We start from the raw sequence: 24052 nt of genomic DNA on the forward strand, positions 1-24052 counted from the left end.
TCACCCCCCCTGAGTGCAGCAAGTCAGAGCACTTTAAAGCGGTAGTGTAAACAGGCTCCGAGCGCTGGGAGCCGCACTCCCAGCGCTGGGAGCTATTCCCCTCGTGGAGGTGGATTACCAGGACTGAGAGAGCTCTCTCCCAGCGCTCGCGGGTGACCACACTCGCACTTCAAAGCGCTGCCGCGGGAGCGCTCCCATGACAGTGCTTTGAAGTTTCCAGTGTAGCCATTCCCTGTGTCCACCTTAAGGGTTGTACCAGTATAACTATTTTGGTTTTAAAAAAATCACCTCCTACCTGAAATAGTTATACTGGTACATGTCTGATTTTTCACTGTCTTGCATCTGAGCTGTCATTTACACCTAATTAGCACAGGTTTAAACAATTACCTAAAGTGCAAGGCAGTTGAGAATTACCTCATGAACTGGCATGCCACCCCTTGAGCCTCACCTAAGGCTACACTAGGAAAAGAGGCTTTTTATAAAAGGGTTTTAATTGTTGTTTCAAAATGTGTTAGCCCCCAGTGTACACAAGTTTCAGGCCTAGGCTCTCCATAGCAACACTGATTTCTGCCAGAGACGTCCAGAATCTATGCATTTCTTCACAAACAAGACACAGCAGTATTTACTTCAAATATTTGTGAGAGCTGGTAAAAAAATGTATGATACTGTACACAAATCTTCCAATCACCATTTTCTCTACTTGAGGATTTTATTTGTAGGAGAGAGGAATGTGGACTCAGACCCAAGCTTTCCCAAAGTTCTGGTGGTAGATGGATCCAAATTTCTGTTGTGAGATTATCTCTACTATGTACTGTCTCTCTGGCGTCCATGATTTGGGTCTTCATTTCAAAAACATTTATACTCCATACAGTGGGCCTGATTCTCCACTGCCTTGCACTTTGAGAAGTCATTTGTACCTGTGCAAAGTGGGTGCATAAGTTACAAAATCAGAATGGTGGCATTTTACACCAGGTTTTCACAGATGTAAATGACTTCTCAAAGTGCCAGGCCGTGGAGAATCAGGCCCAGCCTTGCATTTAGGGTCTGACTACACTGCAGCTGGGAGGTGTGATTTCCAGAGTGGGTACACAGATTCATGCCAGCTCGGTTCAAGCTAGCACATTAAAAATAGCAGCCTGGACATTGCAGCACACGCAGCAGCTTGGGTGAGCCACCCCAACTCAGACCCAGGTGATTGGGCAGGCTTGGACTCAGGCAGCTAGCCCAAGCTGCCACTGGTGCTGCTATGTCCACACTGCAATCTTTAGTGTGCTAGTGCGAATGTATACCCACAATGGGAATCACAACTCCCAGCTGCAGTGCAGGCATACTCTTCGAGCAAAGCAAAGGAGTGATATTATGTACTGCCTTTCAGAGCCTTGGAGCAATGAGGAGGCAGGTAGTGACTTTAAGCCACCTTAACACCTCCTGGATTCTGGGTTGCTGTGATGGCCAAAGTGGCCCCGGCATAAATTTGGCTGATCTGAGAGCTGTTCTGATACAGAATCCCCCTCCGCCTTCTACTGGACTGCTCCACAGTCTGTTGCAGATGACAATCCATGAAGCTGGTGCAGACTATGGGGACTCTCCTCCAACCCCTGGCCCCATTCCTGACACCCTAAACTGGGGCTTGAGTTGTAGGTGGTCCTGAGAAGACAGCTGTCTTCTTTCAGTTCCTGTGCCAGGAGAATTCTCCCCCAGCCAGATCCAGGGCTTTTAGAGTCTGTTTATGACAGGTGAAGGGTTGGACCGGGGCAAGAATCTCACACAAGCTGCTTTCCAGAGTAGATGAACTTACTGTTTGTTGCACTGTATCCAAGTGTCCTTGCCCCTTCCACAGTTACCTTTCTCAGTCCCTTCAATATTCAATTTCTCATAGCAGTATCTGTCAGCAGCTGTCACTTCTAAAAACAGAAACAATTTTCTTCTAATAAGAATATGCACATTTTTAAAAGCCTGATGCAAATTTGATGTTAGAAATCAGGTTGTAGATCAAATAAATCAAAAATTATCTTCTACTTTATTCCAGGGATATTGGCTCTAATTATCTCTCCAAGGATTTCTTTATTCCAGACCTTGTTTACAAAGTAAAGACCAGTTTTCAAGGAAAAATGTTTTTGATTATGGCCAGTTTGAGGCTCTAAAGTGTTTGGGGGAAAATCTTGAGTTATAACAGCACTAGATTATAAAACCAAATACTTGCCAGGAACCCTGGATCTCTCTACTTATCTTAAATGAGGGAAGAATCAGTTCAGACAATAATAACACCAAAACCTTAGCTTAAGACTCAAATCTAGTTTTTAAAAAATTACAGCTAATTTCTCATCCTTTCCTCCATTATTTTTCCTTTTAATATATTTCCAGGTTCTATCAGGGACCAGTAGCATAAGTGCCTGAAATACAACACAAGCTAGTCTCCTTTGTTCTGTCTCAAGCAGTAAGAGGTACTAGATAGCTTATGACATGGCTGCTCTCATGAGACTTCCAGCCCAATTATTCAGACTCAACACGTTCTTTGGATAAGCTTTATAAAAGCATCTGAACTTTCCGAGTAAGAATCTAAACCAAACGTAAACTCTGAACTCATGGTTTGCCCATAACAATTTATATTGTTTTTCTTCATCTCCAAAGAAAGCTGAAGCTCTGGCAGAAATTGTTTAGCTTCTGCCAGTACCAAGAGTGACAGAGTCAATGCTGAACTAGCTGAGACAGTCAATGCGAAAGCACCCTCCATTTGTACTAGAACAGCAAGCTAGGAGATAAGAGCAGGGTGAATATCTTTGACCAAGACATAGCAGGCACAGCAAGTGCTGGTCTGTGACTGACCTGCTGCTGCAGACATTTCCCACAACATTTATTATTATTAGTAGTAGTAGTATTGGTTTTGCAGTAGTGCCTAGAAGTGCCTCATGCACCAGGACCCTGTTGTGCTAGGTGCTGTACAAACACCTAACACATAGACACCAGTCCCTGCCCCAAAGAGCTAACAGTCTAAGGCTATGTCTATACTACCACTTATGTCGGAAAAACTTACGTTGCTCAAGGGTATGAAAAAACCACACCATAAGCAACATAAGTTACACAGATAGAAGTGCCGGTGTGGACAGCGCTATGTCGGCAGGAGAGCTTCTCCTGCCGACATAGCTACTACTGCTCGTTGGGGGTGGTTTAATTATGTTGACGGGAGAGCTCTCTCCCATCAGCATAGAGCAGCTACACGAGAGATGTTACAGCAGCGCAGCTGCATCGGTACAGCGGTGCTGCTCTAAGCTCTCTAGTGTAAACGTAGCCTCAGTCGAATCTTATTTTCTACACATTGTCGTGTTCAACACACAAAGTTGCATCAGTTTAACTAAACGCGTGATTTTAAATAAATTTTGTTAAACTGGTGGGTGCAGCTCTGTGTGCGGAGACTCTTCTATTGGTATTTCAGGTGCCAGGTTTAAACCCACACAAAATTCCACACATTTAAATAAACTGATATGGACTAAATCAGACAAGAACGAAGACCTCTGGCAACCATTTATTTTTTCTAGCCATGGTTTCAAACATGTTTCTAACTGCTAACTAAATAAAGTACACCAATCAGTGTGAAGAAACTGATCACCATGGCAACCTAGGGAGGTCCTGGGCTTGTTCTAAGCTCCAAGGGTCAACAGGGACCGGGAGCACAGCAGAAGCAATTGCTCAGTCCCTTGAGAGAAGAAATTCTTGAGTGACCTTCTCTGACTAATGCATGGATCACCAGTGATGGTCTTTGAAGAGTCTCAAGCCAAGCACTCTGTTGGCTGGAGACATGGTTGCTATGCTGAAGGGTCTTCAATAGCCAGGGACAGAAGTAAAGTGAGGGAATGAAGATAGAGGATCACAGAGCAACTGCCCACTCCTTTTCATAAAAAAGTAAAGAATTATACTAAAAGTGAGTCCAGGCAAAAAAACAAGAACTAAAGGGCAAAGTTTGCAAGTTTCCTCTTTTACATACGGAACCGGTCTCATGTTGAGTACATATCATGGCACACAGTCCCAGCTAAATTCTGACTGATTTTAATGATTCCAGGTAGGTGTATGTCTGCAAGATATTTGAATTTTTAGAGCTATAGCAATGAAAGTCAACTTAGAAACAATAACATTTACTTACTTTCGCCCCAGATGTATTTACACTGCCGATCCCTGGTTTTACATCTTCCTCCAAAACAAACACCCTAAAGACATTGAAGAGACACAAAACAATGTTTTTTCACATTTTCACAACTGGGTCAAATACACTTTCAAATCAGGTAAATTACTGTTATTCAGTTTATTTTGCATGTAATGGAAAGACTAATTAACAGGTAATGTGGTTCTACTTTCTAATTGAAAATACTTTGTGAGCTTAGATCCAAATCTCTTTGAAGTTAGTGGAAAGACTCCTACTGACTTCAAAGGATCTCAGATCAGAACCTATAGGAATATGATTTCCCATCTATAAAAAGAATAAAAATATAAATCCAAATTATAATTACCTGTTTGTTATCACATGAATACCCATCCATTTTGTGACTATTGGGAGAACACTATAGAAAGAGAAAACAAGCACTTGATAATCCAGATAGTGAGCGGGCTATAAAAACAATTTATAAATCTAAGGCAATTAGTGGCATTTCAAAATTTCTTTCACTATCACTTTCCCCCTTAAACTTAAAGTAATTTATATACAACATTTAAACAACTTACGATGCTACTACAATAACTCTCAGACTGACTGAGATTGTGCATGTGTTGCACTTGTTCACTTTTTGTGAAAGAATTTTAAAATATTACCTGGCTGGAGTTTCCTGTGCAGTTTTCTGGAATATCACAATCGTTTACCGTGTCTCGGCACACAACCCCTTTCGATTCAAACTAAAACAAGTTTGAAAAATCGCTTTCTTAGTATCTCTATAACCAGCTTTTTCATGCAATAATCATTTCAACAGTTTTAACCAGAATCAAAGGAAGGGAAATTTTCATCTTTGGGAAGCTGTTTTGACTCAGTTTAGATTCCACGCATGTCACCAGGATTAAGAAAACCATCACCTTATATTTTCAGTTACAAGTGTAAGGGCCAAATTTTGCTCTCACTTCTATTAATCTACCTAAGACACTTGCATGTCTCCCATCACTGTAGTACCTGAGGATCTCACAGTCTTTAATGTTTATCCTCACAACACCCCTATGAGGTAAAAAATGCTTTTACCTCCATTTTACAGAGAGGGAACTGAGGCACAGTGAGACTAATGACTTGCCCACAGGATGTCTGTGGAGGAAGGGAATTGAAACTGAGCCTCCTGAGCCTGAAGCTAGCACCTAACTACCGGATCATGCTTCTTTTCTTTTATAATTTTCACTTCTGCCAGCACAGCTACCCCAGGTCATTAGTAAGAGATCATTGGGTCACTTACATCTATGTAACTCCATGATAACAGTGTAAATCAGGGTAGAAATTGGCCATAAACATTGTTGGATTCCACATCATTTTATACCTACTTCTAAAGTATCCATACATTTAAGGATGAGAAAGTTAGTAATGACAGAATTTCTGAATAAACATTTTATACCATTGCCAAAAGCCTCATGACCTAATGAAATGGCAAAATATCCCACAAGTGGGGACTGTCAGTGCTGTGCACCCTGTTTGCCAATGAAGCATCACTACTTTCTTCTCAGTCGCATCACCAGTTACGGACATGCCTCAGGTCCACTTCAGAGCCCTCAGTTTTTCCTGACTGGGTCTGTTAATCTGCACACCCCAGTTCACTTTTTTCATTTGTGCTCTCTTTCTGTGCACAGATTTTGTATAAGATTTGACATGCTAGTGTTCTAGGTCCTCAGCTGGTGTAATCAGTGTAGCTTCATTGACTTTAGTAGAGCTAAATTGATTAACATCAGTGGAAACTTTTTTCTGACACCTGGCTTAGTTTTTTTCTCTCCTGCCAACTGTGGAAAAAAATAGGTAAGATAGACAGATAGGGTAACATTTTCAAAAAGTGCCTCAGTGATTTAGGAGCCTAAGGGCTTGTGTACACATGCAGTTGTTCCTGATTAACTCCACATGTGGACACACTTATTCCAGAATAAGATTGCCTGTTACAGGGTGACTGGCCCTTTCAAAGGGAGTGAGGACCAGCGCATCGGTGACCTGCTGCTCAATTAGGCTTAAGGGAAGGCAACTGGGCCTTATAATGGGCACCTCTGACAGGAAACAGGAAGGAGAAAAGAAAGATGCTGAGCCTGGTAAAAGAAACCCAGGTCCTGGGCTAGACAAGAAGTTGGTCTCCAGAAAAGATCCCTGATAAGGCACTACCTGGGGAAGGGTGGCAGGATTCATAATATGCTTAGAGAAGCTTATCTCCTGAGGGAGAGCCTGAAGAGATATCACCTGGCAAGGGGCTGGCAGGATGTTTAACCATTGAGCACTGTGGTTGAAGAAGAGGAGCCCCTAGGAATGGGTGAACTGGAAGAATTGCAAAGGGAAGGAAAAATAGCTGGTTTTGGACAATAGGGTTTTAGAACAAGGTGAATCCTCCTGTTTGTGGATGTGGGGGTGACAGTGTTAAGGTGACATTGTACCAATAAAGAAGTCCAGGTTGGGCATAAACACAGATAATCCTAGTGTACTTATTATATGGAAGCCCTAACTTGTAGGGAAACTGAGGCAAGGGTGCTACAGAATCACACTTGGCCAGCAGGGGGTGCTATAGGGCAGGCATACTCTTTTACATTGCCTTGTTCCTGTTTAGTTTAACCCACTTTCACAACTCTATTTGGCAGACAGACCTTAGTTCCATTTTCTAAAGTGATTTAGGCATTTGGAAGCCTAAGTCTTACTGAGAGTCAATGGGACTTGGCTGCTAAGTCATTTAGGTGCTTTTGAAAATTTTACTCATAGACATCTTCTGCGTTTTTTAAAATTGCATTTTAAAAAAAATGTGCTTAGAAAAATGAGGTCTATTACAGCATAATTTGCACCTTTTTTGCATTTAATAATGAGTCCAAAGTCAAGGCAGAATGTGGCACTGAGCTGCTACTAACATTTCTCCTATAGGAGTCAGACACATCAATGCACATTGATTAAGATGATAATATCACATATAAGTACATTGCATAGATAACATTATTATTTATTGGATGAGCAGTGTCCTTTATTAGAACAGTGTCCTCAGCTTGAAGACAAAAGGTGAAAATCAGAAGTGTGTTTAGCTGGACTCCCTCATGAACAGACACTTGACCTACTTCTGCCTATTGATTGATTGATGAGTCTAAGGCTGTCTACATTAAACCTCTACAGTAGCACAGCTGTACCTCTGTAGTGCTTCAGTGCAGACACTCACTAAAGTGATGGGAGGGGTTCTTAATCCACCTTCTTGAGAGGCAGTAACTAGGTTGACGGAAGAAGCCCGAGAGCTGTCTACATCAGGTGGTAGGCCAGCTTAACTACATTGCCCCGGGGGGGGGGGGGGGAGGTTCACTCCCCTGAGTGACATAGCTGGGACGACCTGACTTTTTAGTACAGACCAGGCGTTAGGGGAGTTTAAGCTTGTGTAACTTACATAGGGCCTGATCCAAAGCCCAATAAATTAAATAAAACGACTTGCATTGTATTAAATGGGCTCTGGATCAAGTCCCATGTTAAGGAGCCAGGGGGAGGTGTAAGTTGAAGTAACAGCAGGCCTCCTTTAACTTACACATCCTTACGCCTTACTGCTAGTTGCTCTTCTTACTACACTCTTCTTTGTGACCCTCTGTTCTATAAGTTTCCACAACAGAGACTCCCTCTGATTCAGAGAGGCAAATTCAGAGGTGATGTGTAAGTGATATGGTGCATGCATCTGAACATGTAAGTCCAAAGGAGTCCAGAAGGAGTCCAAACTGATGTGGACTGGTTTGGGGTTGGAAGAAGGTGTCAATTAGTCTAGACTTAAACTCACCTCTGAATTTGGCCCACACTCCCCACCCCAAGTATCTTATAATCTAAAAGACAAAGATCAGAGTTAGACTAACCAGCTTTTGATGAGTTTTAAGGGTCAAACTTTCAGAAAGGGAGGTCCAAGGTCTGAGAGCAAAAATGCATGTGCAATTGTGCCTATAATCACCTAAACTCACTAACTCCCCATAAATGACAGCATAAGTCACTTTAAATGCATTGTACTTACCTGACACTTTCTACAGCAAAGCCCATTGCTGCACTCTGAGCCTGCAGTCAGGGTGCATGTATGACAGCAATCTCCTCCTTCAATGGCACACTCCTGGGGAAGAGACACACGTGTGAAATGTTACAGAGAAAAGCCTGTTTCTCCAAAAGCTCCATTACTGCTACCAGATGCTTTTAAACTCAAGTAGATTTTAACCAGGCTCAGTATGAAGCTGAATATATACTATGTGCATGCCACTAAAACATCAGGATTTCCACATAGTAGAGTCTGAGATGCCACAGTTTCCCCTGTATATAAAACAGGACACAACTGTAATAACTGTGTGGTATCTGTTGCCAAATGCTGACAATTTTAATGGTAACCACTATAAACTCTTGATATACTAATACCATTTTCCAAATATTAAAAAATAATCTTTCAGGGCCTGATTTTGCAGCCTTAATTATGATTATTATTTAACGTTTTATATATATATATATATATATATATATATATATATATATATATATATATATATATATATATATATATATATATATGTATGTATGTATATATATATATAAAAACCAGAAACCACCACCATGCTGGGTCCATTGCAGTAGGCACCATATAAACACATAATCAATGACAGTTCCTGCCCCAAAGATCTTACACTCTGTGTGCATCCCTCTCATTAACGTTAGTGGAAATTGTGGGTGTCAGTGACTCCTGGATTAATACCCGAGCCCGTAGTTATTGATCCAAAATATGTTGTACTTACTGCAGTAGTACCACAGTCACACTCTTCTCCATCTTCAACAAAACCATTGCCGCATTCTGGAGGATCTAGAAGCTGCAGTGCAAAAATTAAGAAAAACAAAATGCTACAAATCTTTCCCAAGATCCCAAGTGAACTTCTCAACTCTTAACTATGTACAATTTGTACAACAGGACTTAAACAAATTACATTAATCACAAGGTGACATTTTCACTGTTCAGGGTGGGGGTGGGGGTCTTAATTGGCTGATCTTGATTTTAATATCAGCCTTCCAATGGAGTGTTGTAGGACAATACACCCAGAAACATGTGGTTTCATTTCCCCCATGCTTCTTGTAAAGAGGTCTGTATTACCTCTTCCTTGCTAGAATGAAGCATGCGTCTCTGAAAGACTTGTGAATTAAATAAACATTCATTTTTAAAAAAATTGTTTTACTTTAAAAGATTTTGGATACAATGTTTTAAATCGCAACTTGATCACTCTGGCTTCCACTTCTTTCTTTCACATTTTCATATCCTATAAAAGAAAAATCTAAATGCTGCTAATCTAAATTGTGATAAGGGATACAAAAAACTTCTACTGTATTCTACTAATTTTTGTGAATTAGCATAATCAGTAAACAAAGCCATGATGAGCATACATTCTATTAAAAATCACTTTGTTACAAAAAAGAATCCACCCAGTGAAGGGATTTAACAATCAAAATGTCTCATCATCTGTCATGAGATGTGAAAAACCAGACCTGCAAAAGGAAGGATACAGGTGTTCAAAAACAAGAAACAGTTACATCCTATCAACAAAATAAACAGCGCTGACTATCCCTTATATCATTAAGTACATCTGTTAAAAGGAACACACAACACTTCGCAGATGTACTCCCTATTATAATCATCCAAATGAGAAGACAGCATTTAATATGTGAACTTCGTGAGATGATTTTCACTGGGGTGCTGAGAGAAAAAGCAAATTCATTCTTGTTTACTTGATAAAGGCAGCTCTCTCATAATGAAAAATCTACGAACCTGCAGCCATAAACTATTCAAGTGAAGAACAATGCCCCCCTCTAGTGTTTACTGCAATTCTGCAGCTGTGCAATTGGTCATAAAGTTTATTCTATTCCTCCAGCTACTGAAGAAATAAAAATCCTGCTTTGGTAATCCCTGTTTTCTTTTGCATTTGTGGCAAACAACGCTGCCAGTTTAGCCTGTCTCCATGTTTCCTCACTAGTCCAGGATTAGCATTGTAGATGATAGCATCAGTTATAAACAAAGGATTCAAGATCCCCATCCTGAGTACCTTGGGTTTTGACTACTGCTGCAATAAACGAAGCTGGTGTTCACCAACTAACCTATTGCAGAAGCTACCATCCTAAAGGCGCCGACTCTTTTGCTAGGGCTTTCTTTACCTCTAATTTATACTTTGTAGTCTGAAGTCTCTGGTGGCTGGAGACTGTGTGGCCAGTGACAGCCCTGACAACTCAATTCCCACAGAACACTGAAGTTACACCAGAGATGAATTTGATCCACTGAATACTGTCCCCCCATCCTTTTGATTATTTTTTTGCTCTGTATCTTTAAGCATTTGGAAAGTCACTTCTATTTTTCAAACACTATTTTAAAAAGTTATAGTTGCAAAACAACTTGTTGCAAAATAGCAGGAGGTCAGGGAAGCAGTCTCTTTGAGGACTAATGACAAAGTCGTAATTACTTCAGAAGTGGTTGGTTTATTAATCTTCCCCTAGCAACCAAATATGTTATATTTTCTGTTTCCAGTAATAAGAATACACCAAAGACACTACTAGTACCTGGAATTAGCTTGGCAGCTTGCTGCCCTGGTACCAATCCACCAGATTGGCTCTAGAAGCTAAGTCTTAATTGCAGGGGGGGGAGATGAAACGAAAGCAATGTTACTTGAGGTTTCCAGAGATCCACACTGACAGACATTAGTCTAAAGTGAAGCAGAACTATGACTGTGCAGAATGTTTGCAAAGAAACCCAAAACCTCAGTAAATTAAATTTGGTATCATGTTCCATTTCAAATGCCAAACTCAGTCCATGCAAACCTGTAGAGTAGAACTGGGTGACTGATGGTTTTGTGTCAAAACCTGGTGAAACGTTGTGATTTCACAATGAGTTTTGGGGTCTGAGCCATTCAAGCAAACGTTAGGGGATGTGTGAGGAGCACGAACCCACATGCATAAACAGTACTTAAAATGTTTGCCCAAACTCTTATGAACTAAAATCACCAATTTTCAACCATCTGTAATTGGAAAATCTGGAATGGGAAGTGGGCCGGAAACCTCACAATCACAAGTTTTTTTGTGATATGACCCAGTTCTTCCTGTTTCAGCTGGATCAGAAATACCACAGGAACGACTTTCCTTGTGGTATTTCTTTATCATCATTTTGTATCCCACCTGAATAGGCAGAGTACAAGAAGATAATTTGTTCTAATGTATCCTGAACCTTTTCAAAAGTTTAGAAGGGTATCAGTTCAATTCAATTAAAGCTGAAAACTCTTGAGGATTACTTTATTGAACTGTTGAACACATCCCTAGCCTCAGTAGGTGTGTACTATATAAACAAGGCACATAATCTTCTCCCTATCCAATTCCTGACTGTCCAGAACAGTAACGCCAAAGTGAGTTGAAGAATACTTTTAGTTATATTGATTCCAGGATGGCTTTACCAAAATAAGTGATTAGTATTGAACCAAACCAATAATGTTGATTGAAAGTGTGCCCTGAACTTATTTGTCCACACAACAAATGCCAGTTTCTTCAGCAGGCCAAAAAGAACCAAAAAAACCCAAACAAACAAACAAAAACCCCCAAAACCATTTGTTCCAAAAATACAGGCTCTAAAATTATTATTCGGTGCTGCACTGAAGATTTATTCTGGTGTATGTGAGGAAGAGCTTTTCTCTGAAAGAAAGGGACTAAAATGCTGGAAGAATCTGTTCAAGATTTTGTTAAAGCACAAGGATTACACGATGTGTGTGTCTTATGCTGACCCCTTTGCACAGGGCAAATTTCACCCTCTGAGTCTTGGCTAGATAGGGTAGTTTCCTTCTTCCAAGAGTTCTGGCTGCAAAAATATATGTATAAGTTTGCGGAAAGGTAAGAAGTAAAGAATACCTTGACCACTGTTCCCTTTCTCAATAATCAGCTGTTAATTACCTTGGATGGTTTATTGAAGAGGCAGGCACCACCTCCGTTGTTTAAAAATTCATGATACTCCTCAATGTCACACTTGGAGAACTTGCTTGGAAGATAATAACTACAAAGAAATAGGGTAGTTGGTTATTTATTTCTCAAGTTGCTTTTGACCATTATACAATATTTTGTCTGCTTCCAAAATATGGGGGGAAACATATGGTCTTATTCTTGGAAAGGGGTTGCTAGCATACTTGATTCAGAGCCATGTGGTGAAAATATCTGCTTGCAAATCAGTACTCCCATTCTAACTTCTATGCCTTTTTGTAGTGCAAGTGTTTGTAGCATTTGGCTACAACTCTGTAACTGAAATTTTTAATCTCTCATATATTGAATATGTTCCCTTTCTCACTGTTGAAAGAGTGTTTAATATTGCCCTAAATCATGTACAACTTTTTCATAGCAGATCCTCAGCTCAAGCATGAAAGGTATATTTGTTGATTCATTTACTTTACATCGTTACATGGAAGTTCCTATAAAGAAATGTCTTACCCAGTGTCTCCCATTATACATCCAGACCATGTGTCCTCACATTTACACTCACCTAACAACAACAACAAAATTAAAATTCATACTTTGAGTCTGACAATTTTAAAATCTCTGCATAACATATATTATGTTTCTCATCTTAAAAAGAACACTGAAAACCTATATTCCTAATTTCCTCCAAATACAATATAGAAAGAAACGTTTACTTTTTTCACTATGCACAGGTCTCAAATTTATGTGTACACATTGGCCAAACTTTCTTCCATAAAACCACACACATTACTATGCAATCTTGACAATCTTAGAAAAAAATTCTTGCTTTTCATTTCTTATTTTCCAATAGAATCAGGAGGAAACTCCTCCCCTGTATAAAGATATTCCCTTGAAAGAAGAAAAAACAAACAAGCAAACATAAACTTACCAGTTAGTAGTTTTCTTTTATCTGAGAAAATGCCAAGATTGTGGCCTAACGACTGCGCCAATGTCACTGCAAGAAAGTCTGACTTTCCATACTGAAAGAAACAAAACAGGATGGGAACAATAATCATTTTGACAGAAGAAACTGAAAACATAAACACACCTTTTGTACGTTTTAAAATAAGATTTTTTTAAGGCAAAAGCAGATCAACAGTTTTATGGCTCTTACTTCAGTGAAGACTCATTTAACTGCGGCTGGATAATGGATCAGCAAGGAAGACAAACCACACTCTTAGGAATAGGCCAGGTAAGATTTTTTTCTTACCAGAGTAGCTTCAAGTGTGAAGGAGAGAAAGCTGCAGACTCTCATTTGGAAATGCAACCGAACCCAACCCCAACCTTATTCCATTTGCCTTTTAGCATTATCCTCTAATTTGAACTTTATTTTGTGGGACTGTATTAATGTTCTGTATTGATCATGCAATAAGGGGACATTTTGAGAAAAATGCTTGTGTGGACACAGACACTGTGGCTACCATATCAATTTGTGCTAGTATGAATATTTACACCTACTTCATTCACACCTCCACCTTTCAATAGTGAACAAATTCCACCAATGTAGGCTGCACCACTCCGACTGCTCTGAAATTGACTCCCCCTTTAAAAAACAAAACAAAATGAGAAAGTTTACTTCTTACGTTAGCCAATCCCTCTATTTACCTCTCTTATTTCCCAATGCCAGTTGCAATTACTGTGCTGTTCACTGCACACAAACAGAACAGAGAGCTGTGAAAACCAAAGAAGCTTTCACAATTCTTTCAAGGAAACCTTTCCCAAAACACACTAAGGAGGAATAACATCTGTTCTCAGGCACAGGCAAATTCTTTGAGGGAGAAACTCCCCTATAAAATAGTTTCATATTTTCATAAAGTTTAAGGCCAGAAGGAGCCATTACATCACACAGTCTGACCATCTGTATTAAATTTTAACCAAATACCCCTACATTAAGCCCAATCACTTTAGTTAGACCCTGAGCATGTGAGCAAGACACACCAGCCAGGCATCACTAGCAAAGAGGATTCTTTGAATCCCTCAGAGCACTGGTGCATCCTGTCTGGTGTCCCGTCTTCAGCTGTGGCTGACCACTGATTCGTCAGAGGAAGGTGGAAAAAAACAAAACCAACCCACAATACATTGGGCCAATTATGTGTCAAGGGAAAAAAATCCTTCCTAGCCTCTGCAGATGACTGGCTGAAGCCCTGAGGCATGAGATTTCCTTAGAGCTGCAGATGGGAGCATGCTGAGTGCTGTGCAGGCAAACCTGTTTCCCTTGGCCATGACAGAAAGGGATGAACAGGGGGATTCATAGATTCACAGATTCCAAGGCCAGACGGGGTCACCACACAACCATCCAGCTCAATCCCTCAATTCCACTGTTTGTATCCCTTCTAAAAAGACATAATTGTAGGAGCTGCTATTTCTAGATGATCTAGGAATTTAATGTTCTTAGATGTTGTTATTATTAATTATTATTATTATTATTATTATTTGTATTATAGTAGCACGTAGAGGCTCCAACCAAGATCAGGGCCACACTGAATAAAGTGTTCTACAGCCACACAGCAAGAGACAGACCCTGCCCCAAAGAGCTTACAATCTGAACAGACAAGACAAAGGGTGGGGAAAATAAAGTATTTTACCCCAGTTATACAGATGGTGAACAGTGGTACAGAAAAATTAAAGACCTGATCCTACAAATACCATTCTTAACTTTACTCACGTAAAGTCAGATGGACTAATTTAGCACGTACCTAAATGTCTATGGGATTGGGCCCTAAGTGACTTGACGAAGGTCACACAAAAAGTCTGTGGCAAAGCAGGGAACTGAGCCCCAATCCAGTCTCTCACGAAGAGACCACCCTTTTCTCTTTTCCGTTAGTGTGATTGATGTAATAAAACCTACCAAAACAATTCAGAGAATTAGGGAAGAACAGAAACATTCCTCCCAGTAATGATACTCATTTTATGATCCTTTTGGTGCACTTGTCTCTTGAGAACAAAGTATTTTGAGGGAACAGAGAACCTCAGTAATCCTGCAGTATGCAAGGCACTGAATATCTACTGGCACATATTGTGCCAAATTGGCTTTTAAACAGAGCTCCAAATTGGTTTCAATGTTCTGCTATAAATGAATGATGTGAGTGGCCCACTGTCAGTATTCTACTGCAACACAGTACCATGCACTATCCATCAGGGCAGCTGTGTTGGCAGGTAATTACACAAGACAACAGGAGTTCACAGCACATGCAGCTTGTGTTTAATATATTGAAACTAGCATGAGAGTAGTGTTTAGTTACATGATTAGATACATTGTTCTAACCTCCCTCCCGCCTCCCTGTCCCTACGCACTATTGTCAGGATTACTGTACACTGCATAACACCATAGAAAGGAAAGGTTTCGGCCACTAATAATAAAGCACTCCCCATGGAATGAAAAAATAGTAATAAAATGGCATACGAAGTTACGTACGAAAAAAGGTGAACTGCATCACTTTTCTCTCTGATAAAATCTCTCCTATATTTCATAAACTCACGTAGAGTCACCAATGGGTTTTCAGATATGGTGAACTTGTTATCAGTAGCCCAGGTTTCCATGGCAACCAATACTATCCTGGTGTTAAGTTGTTCTTTATATATCTAGTACATTAACAAAATGAACAAATTTATTATATCATATAGAATATAGTTGCTTCTTTTCCCTTTTTTTGTAACAACTTACATCTGTAATAATGAACATTTTGTTCCCTGAGGCTCATCAACTTTCTTTTTTAAACAGGAAGTTGTAGGGCTAAAATCCAGATTTAAGGTCACACCCCAGTAAGCAGTTCTGCATGACCACAAGGGTCCACCAGCAAAGAGCTCCTGGCAGGATCTGAGCCTTGCAAAGGTCTCTGGGACTCTAAAACCTTTGTAAGAATAAACTGAGAGATTTGATACAAATCTCTAAAGGACCACACAAGAATTCTGGATAACTCAAAGATTTAGGTTCAGAAAAATCAGGGTTTATCTGTATTTTACAGTGTCCAACATACCTTACTTACACAACAGGGCTCTATACTCCTCAACAGATATATGCAACAGGTATCGCTATCAGGGAGACATGACCACTTCCACTGTTACAGAATTCTTCAGCAGTGCCTATCTTCAGACTGAGTGACTTATCGGGAACCATGGTGTCCCAGACCAAAGGATTTCAATGGTGGCAATACTATTTTTCATTTGCAAATCCTGGAAATGTTTCTGGATACAGTAGCCATCTGTTATGTGATTTATAGCCCCAACAACTACCTATATTCCCCTGCCCCATATAAAATAGCATGAACTCGAATTTAGTAAAGGCTGAATAAAACATACAATTTCTCCATATATTTTAGTGCACTATAGTTTTAGACACCTTCCTGGTTGCAGCTGTAGTTAATACATTACCCTTTCTGGGTAGTTTTCTGAATAAGATGTGCTTTAAAAACTCATTCAGGCCTCAATCCAGCAAGGTACTTGAGCATGTGAAGTCACAGGAATTATCTAAAGTTAGACACATGTTTAAGTACCTTGCTGTACTGGGAGCTAAATAAATATCTGCAATCTTCACATAAATTAATATCATGTATATCTGTGAAATAACATTTCCTACAGTTATCGGCACTACAACCACATGGTTCACGACACATTTAGAAAAGCATTTAGTTGAGCAATACTTACTAAATCTGCCATGTTCACCACTGATTTAGCATAGCTGTTCGTATGGCCAACTGATAATCTATGTTTTTTACACTGAAAAACAAACACAGACCAGTTAGAAATATATTTCTGAAAAATAATTTTGACTGAAAAACATAAACCAAAAGATGAATCTATCAACAGCAGAAGCTGTGCTCAAGCTGCTTATCTTTTTCACTGACTGGAATGTTAAAAAATTGTGTCTAGCAAATTGTTCAGATACTCATATTACCTATCCGCCTCACAATGGTGTTGTGAAGATTCATTAATTAATGTTTAGAAAGTTCATTAAAGAAACCCAACTCCAAGAGAGCTAGAGAGCTAGAGACTCCTAACTTGAGAGAGAGTACGGTTGCCAATTTTGGTTGAACGTATTCCTAGAGGCTTCATCACATGACATAATCTTTAATTAAAGATTAATCTTCAGTTGCTGGAGATTCCAGGACAATCCTAAGAGAGAATGACCATTTGAAGTACAACTCCAGCTCCAGGAAGGAGGCTGAGAGGGGCCTTGTAAACAGGGGGAAGAAAAACCTACCAGGACTTTTATACAGACCCAGAGTGGGCGTGAACTTGAGCTACTAAAGAAATGAGTTTCACTCTGCAAAAAGAGTTAATAAACCTACAAAGGGGATAAGTGCTTTGACCTAATCTGGTCTGTGTAATTGACTGGAACAGACCAAGTGGGTGCTGTGAGCAATGCACTTTTAGGACCACAAGGGGATACTCTGAAGACAGTTCACCATGACACAGGGTACCAGAAATTGGCTGTGAGGCCTCCTCCTCTCAAGGAGGGAATCTGAACAGCAGGGCATAAACAAACCACTGTGGGACATTTACCCTTCCAAATCTGCATATGGGGGGGTCCAGGAACAACTGCAGGAGGACCAGCTCTCTCTTTTTTTAAGGCATCCAGCAATTGGAACAAGACAGATGTTGGAAAGGAAGAAGTCATGGGGTTGTAATTTAGGTAGTCCCTCTTTCTCTCCTTAAGATGAGAGTCCTCCCAAGCTTTTCTCCTTGGAACTGAGGTTGTAACTTAGGCCAGCTATTGGGCCATAGCCAGCTTCTCCTACTGCAGGCCCCTTTTCCCAATTACTCCTCAAGCTCAGAAGGTTCACCAGGTTACCCTTCTCCTGCTATGAGGCAGGAGGCAAAAACTGGGTACATCTTTGCAGGGCTGTGGCCTTATATTGCATTTTTAAAGTTATTTGATCTGAATTTAAAATATTTTAAAAAACCCTTTAGAAAAACTAAACCCCCAAAATAGCTCAGTACTGGTAGTTGCACTACAGAAGAGCTTTTTAAAAGAAATATTTTACCTCAGCTAAAACTAATTTGTTACCATGCACTGGACATGCAGAAATATTACAAAAATTGTATCTTCCCTTATTGTTTGCAGTGTTGTTGTAGCCATGTTGGTCCAAGGATATAAGAGAGACACGGTGGGTGAGGTAATATTTTTTATTGGACCAACTTCTGTGTAAGATCAGAAGCTTGTTTCTTCCACCAACAGAAGTTGGTCCAATAAAAGCTATTACCTCACCCATCTTCTCTCTCAAATATAGTAGTTATTTAAACATTATTTTCAGTTATATTTTGAGAAGTTTTTCAAAGACACTGGACACTGTTATCTACATTTTCACTTTTGTTTTTAATTCATCACTGTTTACAATATCTTCTTAGAGAAGAGGATAGGGCAGTGGTCCAGGGTTCTGGTCTCAGCTCTGCCACTGATTTACTGTGTGACCTTACGCAAATCACATAAAGTTTCATTTTCAAGGATTGCTGAGCTTCCACAAGTTCAACAGAAATAAGTGGCTCTGACAATGCTTAGCCCATTCTGAAAATCAGGCCCTGAATCTCCCCATACCTCCATTTATCTATCTTTGAAATTAAGATAATGATGCTTACCCACATTTACAAAGGCTTCAAGATCTACAGATGAAATATTCTATATACATGCTAATTATTCAGAATCAATAGTAAAAGACAGGAAATAAAATGTATTTTCAGACCATTTTTGTTCTTTTCAGCAAACACTGATATTTTCCAACCAAAATTTCTCATGGACACATTTGGTTTACTTCCTAGTTTGTGACCCAGTTACGTGAGCACATCTCTAGAAGTAACTGCTGCTGAAGATTCAGCACTGATCACTCACTCTTTGTTTTTAGATGATTGCCTAACGGGAAATTGTATTGGGGTTTTTTGTTTTGTTTTGTTTTTAATTTAAATCCATCTCTCCATCATAGAGAAATTAACAAACAATGTGAATTTTTATGCATTACCAGGCAATACAAAATTTACAGTAAGGCAAAGTTTGGGTCTAAACGACCAGACAGTGTATATGACAGTTTCTTTCCAGCTACCATAAGATACATCGATCACAGATTAGAGTAAGAGCTAGGAAACTGCCTGTGGGTAAAGTTACATCCATTTAGAATTCTGCAGTATTTGATGGTTCTGTCCAAGTTCTATAGTCACAGTTTATATTCTATAGGATATAAAATGAGAATATTAAGCAAGAAGTACTTCAGAGTCAATGAGCCCTGGGAACAGCTTGCTTACCCTGAACAGACAGATTCCAGCACTGATTTATCATGTCTGTGAAATCACCAAGGTCTGGTCTACACTTAAAAGTTCTATCAACATAGCTGCATCGCTCAGAGATGTGAAAAAAGCTGTAGCTATGCCGACCTAAGCCCCAATGTAGTCATGGCCAGGTCACCAGAAGAATACTTCTGTTGGCCTAGTGACCTACACTACAGCCTACAGCAGCATAGCTGCAGCGCTGTAGCATCGACATGGCATAACCGTACATACTCAGCTGGGCAGGAATTCAGCAATTATAAGGCACTGCTGTTTGTGGCCTCAGCAAAAAAAGGAAGACGGTAGTTAAACAGATAATATGCTAGCATATTATCTAATTCTAATTGTTTGGACATTCAGCAACATAATGTGTGATCCCTAAAAAGATACTAGGTGCTCAGAGTTCAGACAGTGTTGTAAATGCAAGAGGATTAACATAAAGTATACTGCCTAAAATATAATGAATACCTCTTTCTAATATGTACCCAGGTTCATAGTGTAGGAAAATGAAATAATCACTGTGTTTATTCAATTAACAGACATTTTACCAAATGTTTTTAACCAACAAGAAAATTAATGTGCAAAAGTTTAAACAGGAAACAGCTGTGTTCAAATGAGTATATCATGTAGCAGGCAATGACGCCTGCTCTTCTGGCTCAAACACAACCACTATAATAAAGAAAATTCTGAACACCAACTACCATCTTCTGTTGTGAAATAGAAATCGCTTCACCCTCGACATTCTTGCTATGCTCACCCAACACAGGGGTCAAAGGAATAAAGCTCTGTTATTTAAATTATTTAAGGATGGCTGTGTATTCCTTCTAGAACTTGATGGTATCTTTGCAAATGTGGACATTGCTTAAGAGAAGCTGTTCATAATTGAAAAAAGCCTAGGGAAGCAGAACAACTATAGATCTATAGATTTTAAGGCCAGATCATCTAATCTGATCTGCTATATAACATATGCCATAGAATTTCATTTAGTTACTCCTGTATTGACCCTATCATTTGCATTTGGCTAACCAATAGCTTCCAGAAATGCAGTCAGTCTTTGATTTAAAGACTTTAAGAGATGGAGAATCCACAACTCCTCTTAGTAATTTTTTCCAATGGTTAATGACCATCACTGTTAAAAAAATTGTGCCTTATTTCTAATTTGAATTTATCTGGCTTTAACTTCCAACTGTTGATTCTTGTTATGCCTCTCTCCACTAGGTTAAAGAACCCTTTAGTACTGTAACAAAGTAAGTGAGATGCATTCTCATTAAAAAAAACCCCCAATGATTCTGCGCACAGTCACTAGTAAACTGCAGACTAACATTATAGATTGTTTAGTTATTATAGGTAAATATAATGTACCATCAGCTTGGAGTCAGATATACAGCAGGTCACTCTGAGTCAAATTCTTGTTCTGAACATTTTTTAGGTCTAAATCCGTTCTCAGTTATGCTGGTGAAAATCAGGAGTAACTCTACTGGAGTCACACAATGATATAAGTGAGATCAGAATCAGCCCCTCATCTTTAGGACATAAACCGTATTAATAAAATCATTGGTGTACTTTATTGTTTATGCCTTGAAGGCAGGTAAGACAATAATAAATTATTGATGTATTTCAAATAGCAAAGTATGCAAGTCTTACCATTAGATGATCATTCACAATCATTAACTCAATGTATTTTGTTTCCTCCTCAACTTTACGTGAAATCTGATGAACCTGCAAAAAGATTAACAAACAATAGCTGTTTAAAGGGCAACTGGAAACGAATCTTAATTTGCCACATCAACAAGGGAAAAGTTTTTGATACGGTCTCCCACAGTATTCTTGCCGGCAAGTTAAAGAAGTATGAACTGGATGAATGGACTATGAGGTGGATAGAAAGCTGGTTAGATCGTTGGGCTCAAAGGGTAGTGATCAACAGCTCAATGTCTAGTTGGCAGCCGGTATCAAGCCGGTTTTGTTCAACATCTTCATTAATGATCTGGGTGATGGAATGCATTGCACCCCAGGCAAGTTCGCGGATAACACTAAGCTGGGCGGAGAGGTAGATATGCTGGAGGGTAGGGATAGGGTCCAGAGTGACCTAGACAAATTGGAGGATTGGGACAAAAGAAATCTGATGAGGTTCAACAAGGACAAGTGCAGAGTCCTGCACTTAGGACGGAAGAATCCCATGCACTGCTACAGGCTGGGGACTGACTGGCCAAGGCTGGCTCTAGGATTTTTTCCGCCCCAAGCAAAAAATTTGCCTCCCCAAGCTCCAAGAGCACAATTGCCCAAGCAAAAATAAAAAAAAATTTAAAATGGTGACTGGAATGCCACCCCTGGAATTGTGCTGCCCCAAGCACGTGCTTTGCTGGTGCCTAGAGCCGGTCCTGTGACTGGCTAAGCGGCAATTCTGCAGAAAAGGACCTGGGGATTACAGTGGATGAGAAGCTGGATTCGAGTCAACAGTGTGCCCTTATTGCCAAGAAGGCTAATGGCATATTGGGCTGCATCAGATGGAGCATTGCCACCAGATCAAGGGAACTGATTATTCCCCTCTATTCGGCATTGGTGAGACCACATCTGGAGTATTGCGCTTTTGGGCCCTCCACTACAGAAAGGATGTGCAAAAATTGGAGAGAGTCCAGCAGAGGGCAATGAAAATGATTAGGGGTCTGGGGCACATGTCTTGTGAGGAGAGGCTGAGGAAACTGGGCTTATTTAGTCTGTAGAAGGGAAGAGTGAGGGGGGATTTGATAGCAGCCTTCAACTGCCTGAAGGGGGGTTCCAAAGAGGATGGAGCTTGGCTGATTTCAGTGGTGGCAGATGACAGAACAAGGAGCAATGGTCTCAAGTTGCAGTGGGGGAGGTCGAAGTTGGATATTAGGAAAAACTATTCCCCTTGGAGGGTGGTGAAGCACTGGAATGGGTTACTTAGGCAGGTGGTGGAATCTGCATCCTTAGAGGTTTTTAAGGCCTAGCTTGACAAAGCCCTGGCTAGGATGATTTAGTTGGGGTTGGTCCTGCTTTGAGCAGGTGGTTGAACTAGATGACCTCCTGAGGTCTCTTCCAACCTTAACCTTCTATGATTCTATTAATTCATCTCCCTGTGTTCTCATTTATTACGAATGCTGCCATCCTTCCACCATTTTAAATTTATACTGATTGTAGCACTATTAAAAAACGATTGTATATTTGTATGTATGCCAGATCTGTCTGCGTTTCTAAACTATAAATAGGGACAATCTTTTAACTCCACATCTGGTCAGCAGATTATTGTTGGAGGGTCAACAGGAAAATTATATAATAAATGTATATAAAATGTAGTGTGTCCTCTGCCCCCGTTCCCTCCAAAATAGGTGTAAATCCTACAAAATAAACTTAGAACTTTCTAAAAGAACCCTAGATTTCTGAGAGAGAGCCTAAACAGTGTCTACATCTTTAAAAACTTTTTTGGTACCAATTGTAAACTCACAGAATTGCTACAAACTCTCAGAATGGCACAATTAACTATTTTTCCCCAAAAAGCCTTTTTGTAAGGGCTGTACTGCTTATTCAAATTCTAAATCAGTCAATCAACTATCATTAATACACAGTCAATTAAGTGTCACATTTCCTTCCAGTTTAGTAAGCCGGTACGCCCCGGTACGGTGTACCGGTAAGAGCCGGTGTGTTGTACCGGGACCGGCTTTCCCAGAGGGCAATTTAAAGCCCTGAGGTAGCGGCGGTGGGGCTCTGGTGGGGATTTAAAGGGCCCCGGAGCTCCAGCCACTGCTACCGCTCCGGCCCTTTAAATCTGCGCCGGAGCCCTGCTGCCGAAGCTCTAGGGTAGGGGCGGAGCTCTGGAGGGGATTTAAAGGGCTGGAGCAGTTGCGGTTGCCGGAGCCTCAAGCCCTTTAAATCTCCACCTGAGCCCTGCTGCCGAAGGCCTGGGGTAGCGACGGCGGGGCTCTGGTGGGGATTTAAAGGGCCCCAGAGCTCCAGGTCCCGCTACCGCCCCAGGGCCCTTTAAATCCCCACCTGAGCCCTGCTGTCCGAGTGCTGGGGTAGCAGTGGTGGGGCTCTGGCAGGAATTTAAAGGGCCCTGGAGCTCCAGCCGCTGCTACCACCCCGGGCCTTTAAATCCCCGCCGGAGCCCTGCTGCCCGAGCCCTGGGGTAGTGGCGGCTGTGCTCTGGAGGGGATTTAAAGGGCTGGGGCGGTAGCAGCAGCTGGAGCCCCAAACCCTTTAAATTCCCGACGGAGCCCAGCCGCCGCTACCCCAGGGCTCGGGCAGCAGGGCTCAGGCGGGCATTTAAAGGGCTCCGGCAGCCGCTACCACAGTGGAGCCCCAGGCCCTTTAAAGCTCTGCCAGAGTCCCGGGGTAGTGGTGGCAGCCGGGAGCCCCCAGGGCTCCTCAGTGATTTAAAGAGCCTGGGGCTCCACTGAGGTAGTGGCAGCTGGAACCCTGAGCCCTTTAAATTGCCCCCGAGCCCCGGGGCTCCCAGCCGCCTCTGCAGCTGGTAGCTCAGGGGTGATTTAAAGGGCCCTGGGCTCCCAGCCGCCACTACCGCAGCTGGAGCCCCTGGCCCTTTAAATCAAGATTTAAAGGGCCCAGGGATTTAAGGCCCTGCCTCTTCCGGTTGAGGCCACCAGCCCTGCTTAGGAC

At 40.9% G+C, this 24052-nt stretch overlaps 1 protein-coding gene across 8 annotated transcripts in view; it reads right to left on the minus strand.

Moving 5' to 3' along the window:
- Window positions 1–24052, minus strand: part of ADAM22 (ADAM metallopeptidase domain 22) — a 192118-nt gene that overhangs the window by 40244 nt on the left and 127822 nt on the right. For all 8 annotated transcript variants that reach the window (XM_074945972.1, XM_074945969.1, XM_074945967.1 and 5 more), the window contains exons 9-21: window positions 21062–21136; window positions 16808–16879; window positions 15579–15745; window positions 13622–13706; window positions 13053–13143; window positions 12635–12686; window positions 12107–12206; window positions 8932–9003; window positions 8172–8264; window positions 4801–4881; window positions 4503–4553; window positions 4139–4202; window positions 1799–1904 (exon numbers count right to left, since the gene is read on the minus strand). In XM_074945972.1, the coding sequence (XP_074802073.1) occupies window positions 1799–1904; window positions 4139–4202; window positions 4503–4553; window positions 4801–4881; window positions 8172–8264; window positions 8932–9003; window positions 12107–12206; window positions 12635–12686; window positions 13053–13143; window positions 13622–13706; window positions 15579–15745; window positions 16808–16879; window positions 21062–21136 (1109 nt within the window). The remainder of the gene's footprint in view (window positions 1–1798; window positions 1905–4138; window positions 4203–4502; window positions 4554–4800; window positions 4882–8171; window positions 8265–8931; window positions 9004–12106; window positions 12207–12634; window positions 12687–13052; window positions 13144–13621; window positions 13707–15578; window positions 15746–16807; window positions 16880–21061; window positions 21137–24052) is intronic.

The sequence above is a fragment of the Natator depressus genome, chromosome 2, assembly GCF_965152275.1.
Source record: "Natator depressus isolate rNatDep1 chromosome 2, rNatDep2.hap1, whole genome shotgun sequence".
Taxonomy (NCBI): domain Eukaryota; kingdom Metazoa; phylum Chordata; order Testudines; family Cheloniidae; genus Natator; species Natator depressus.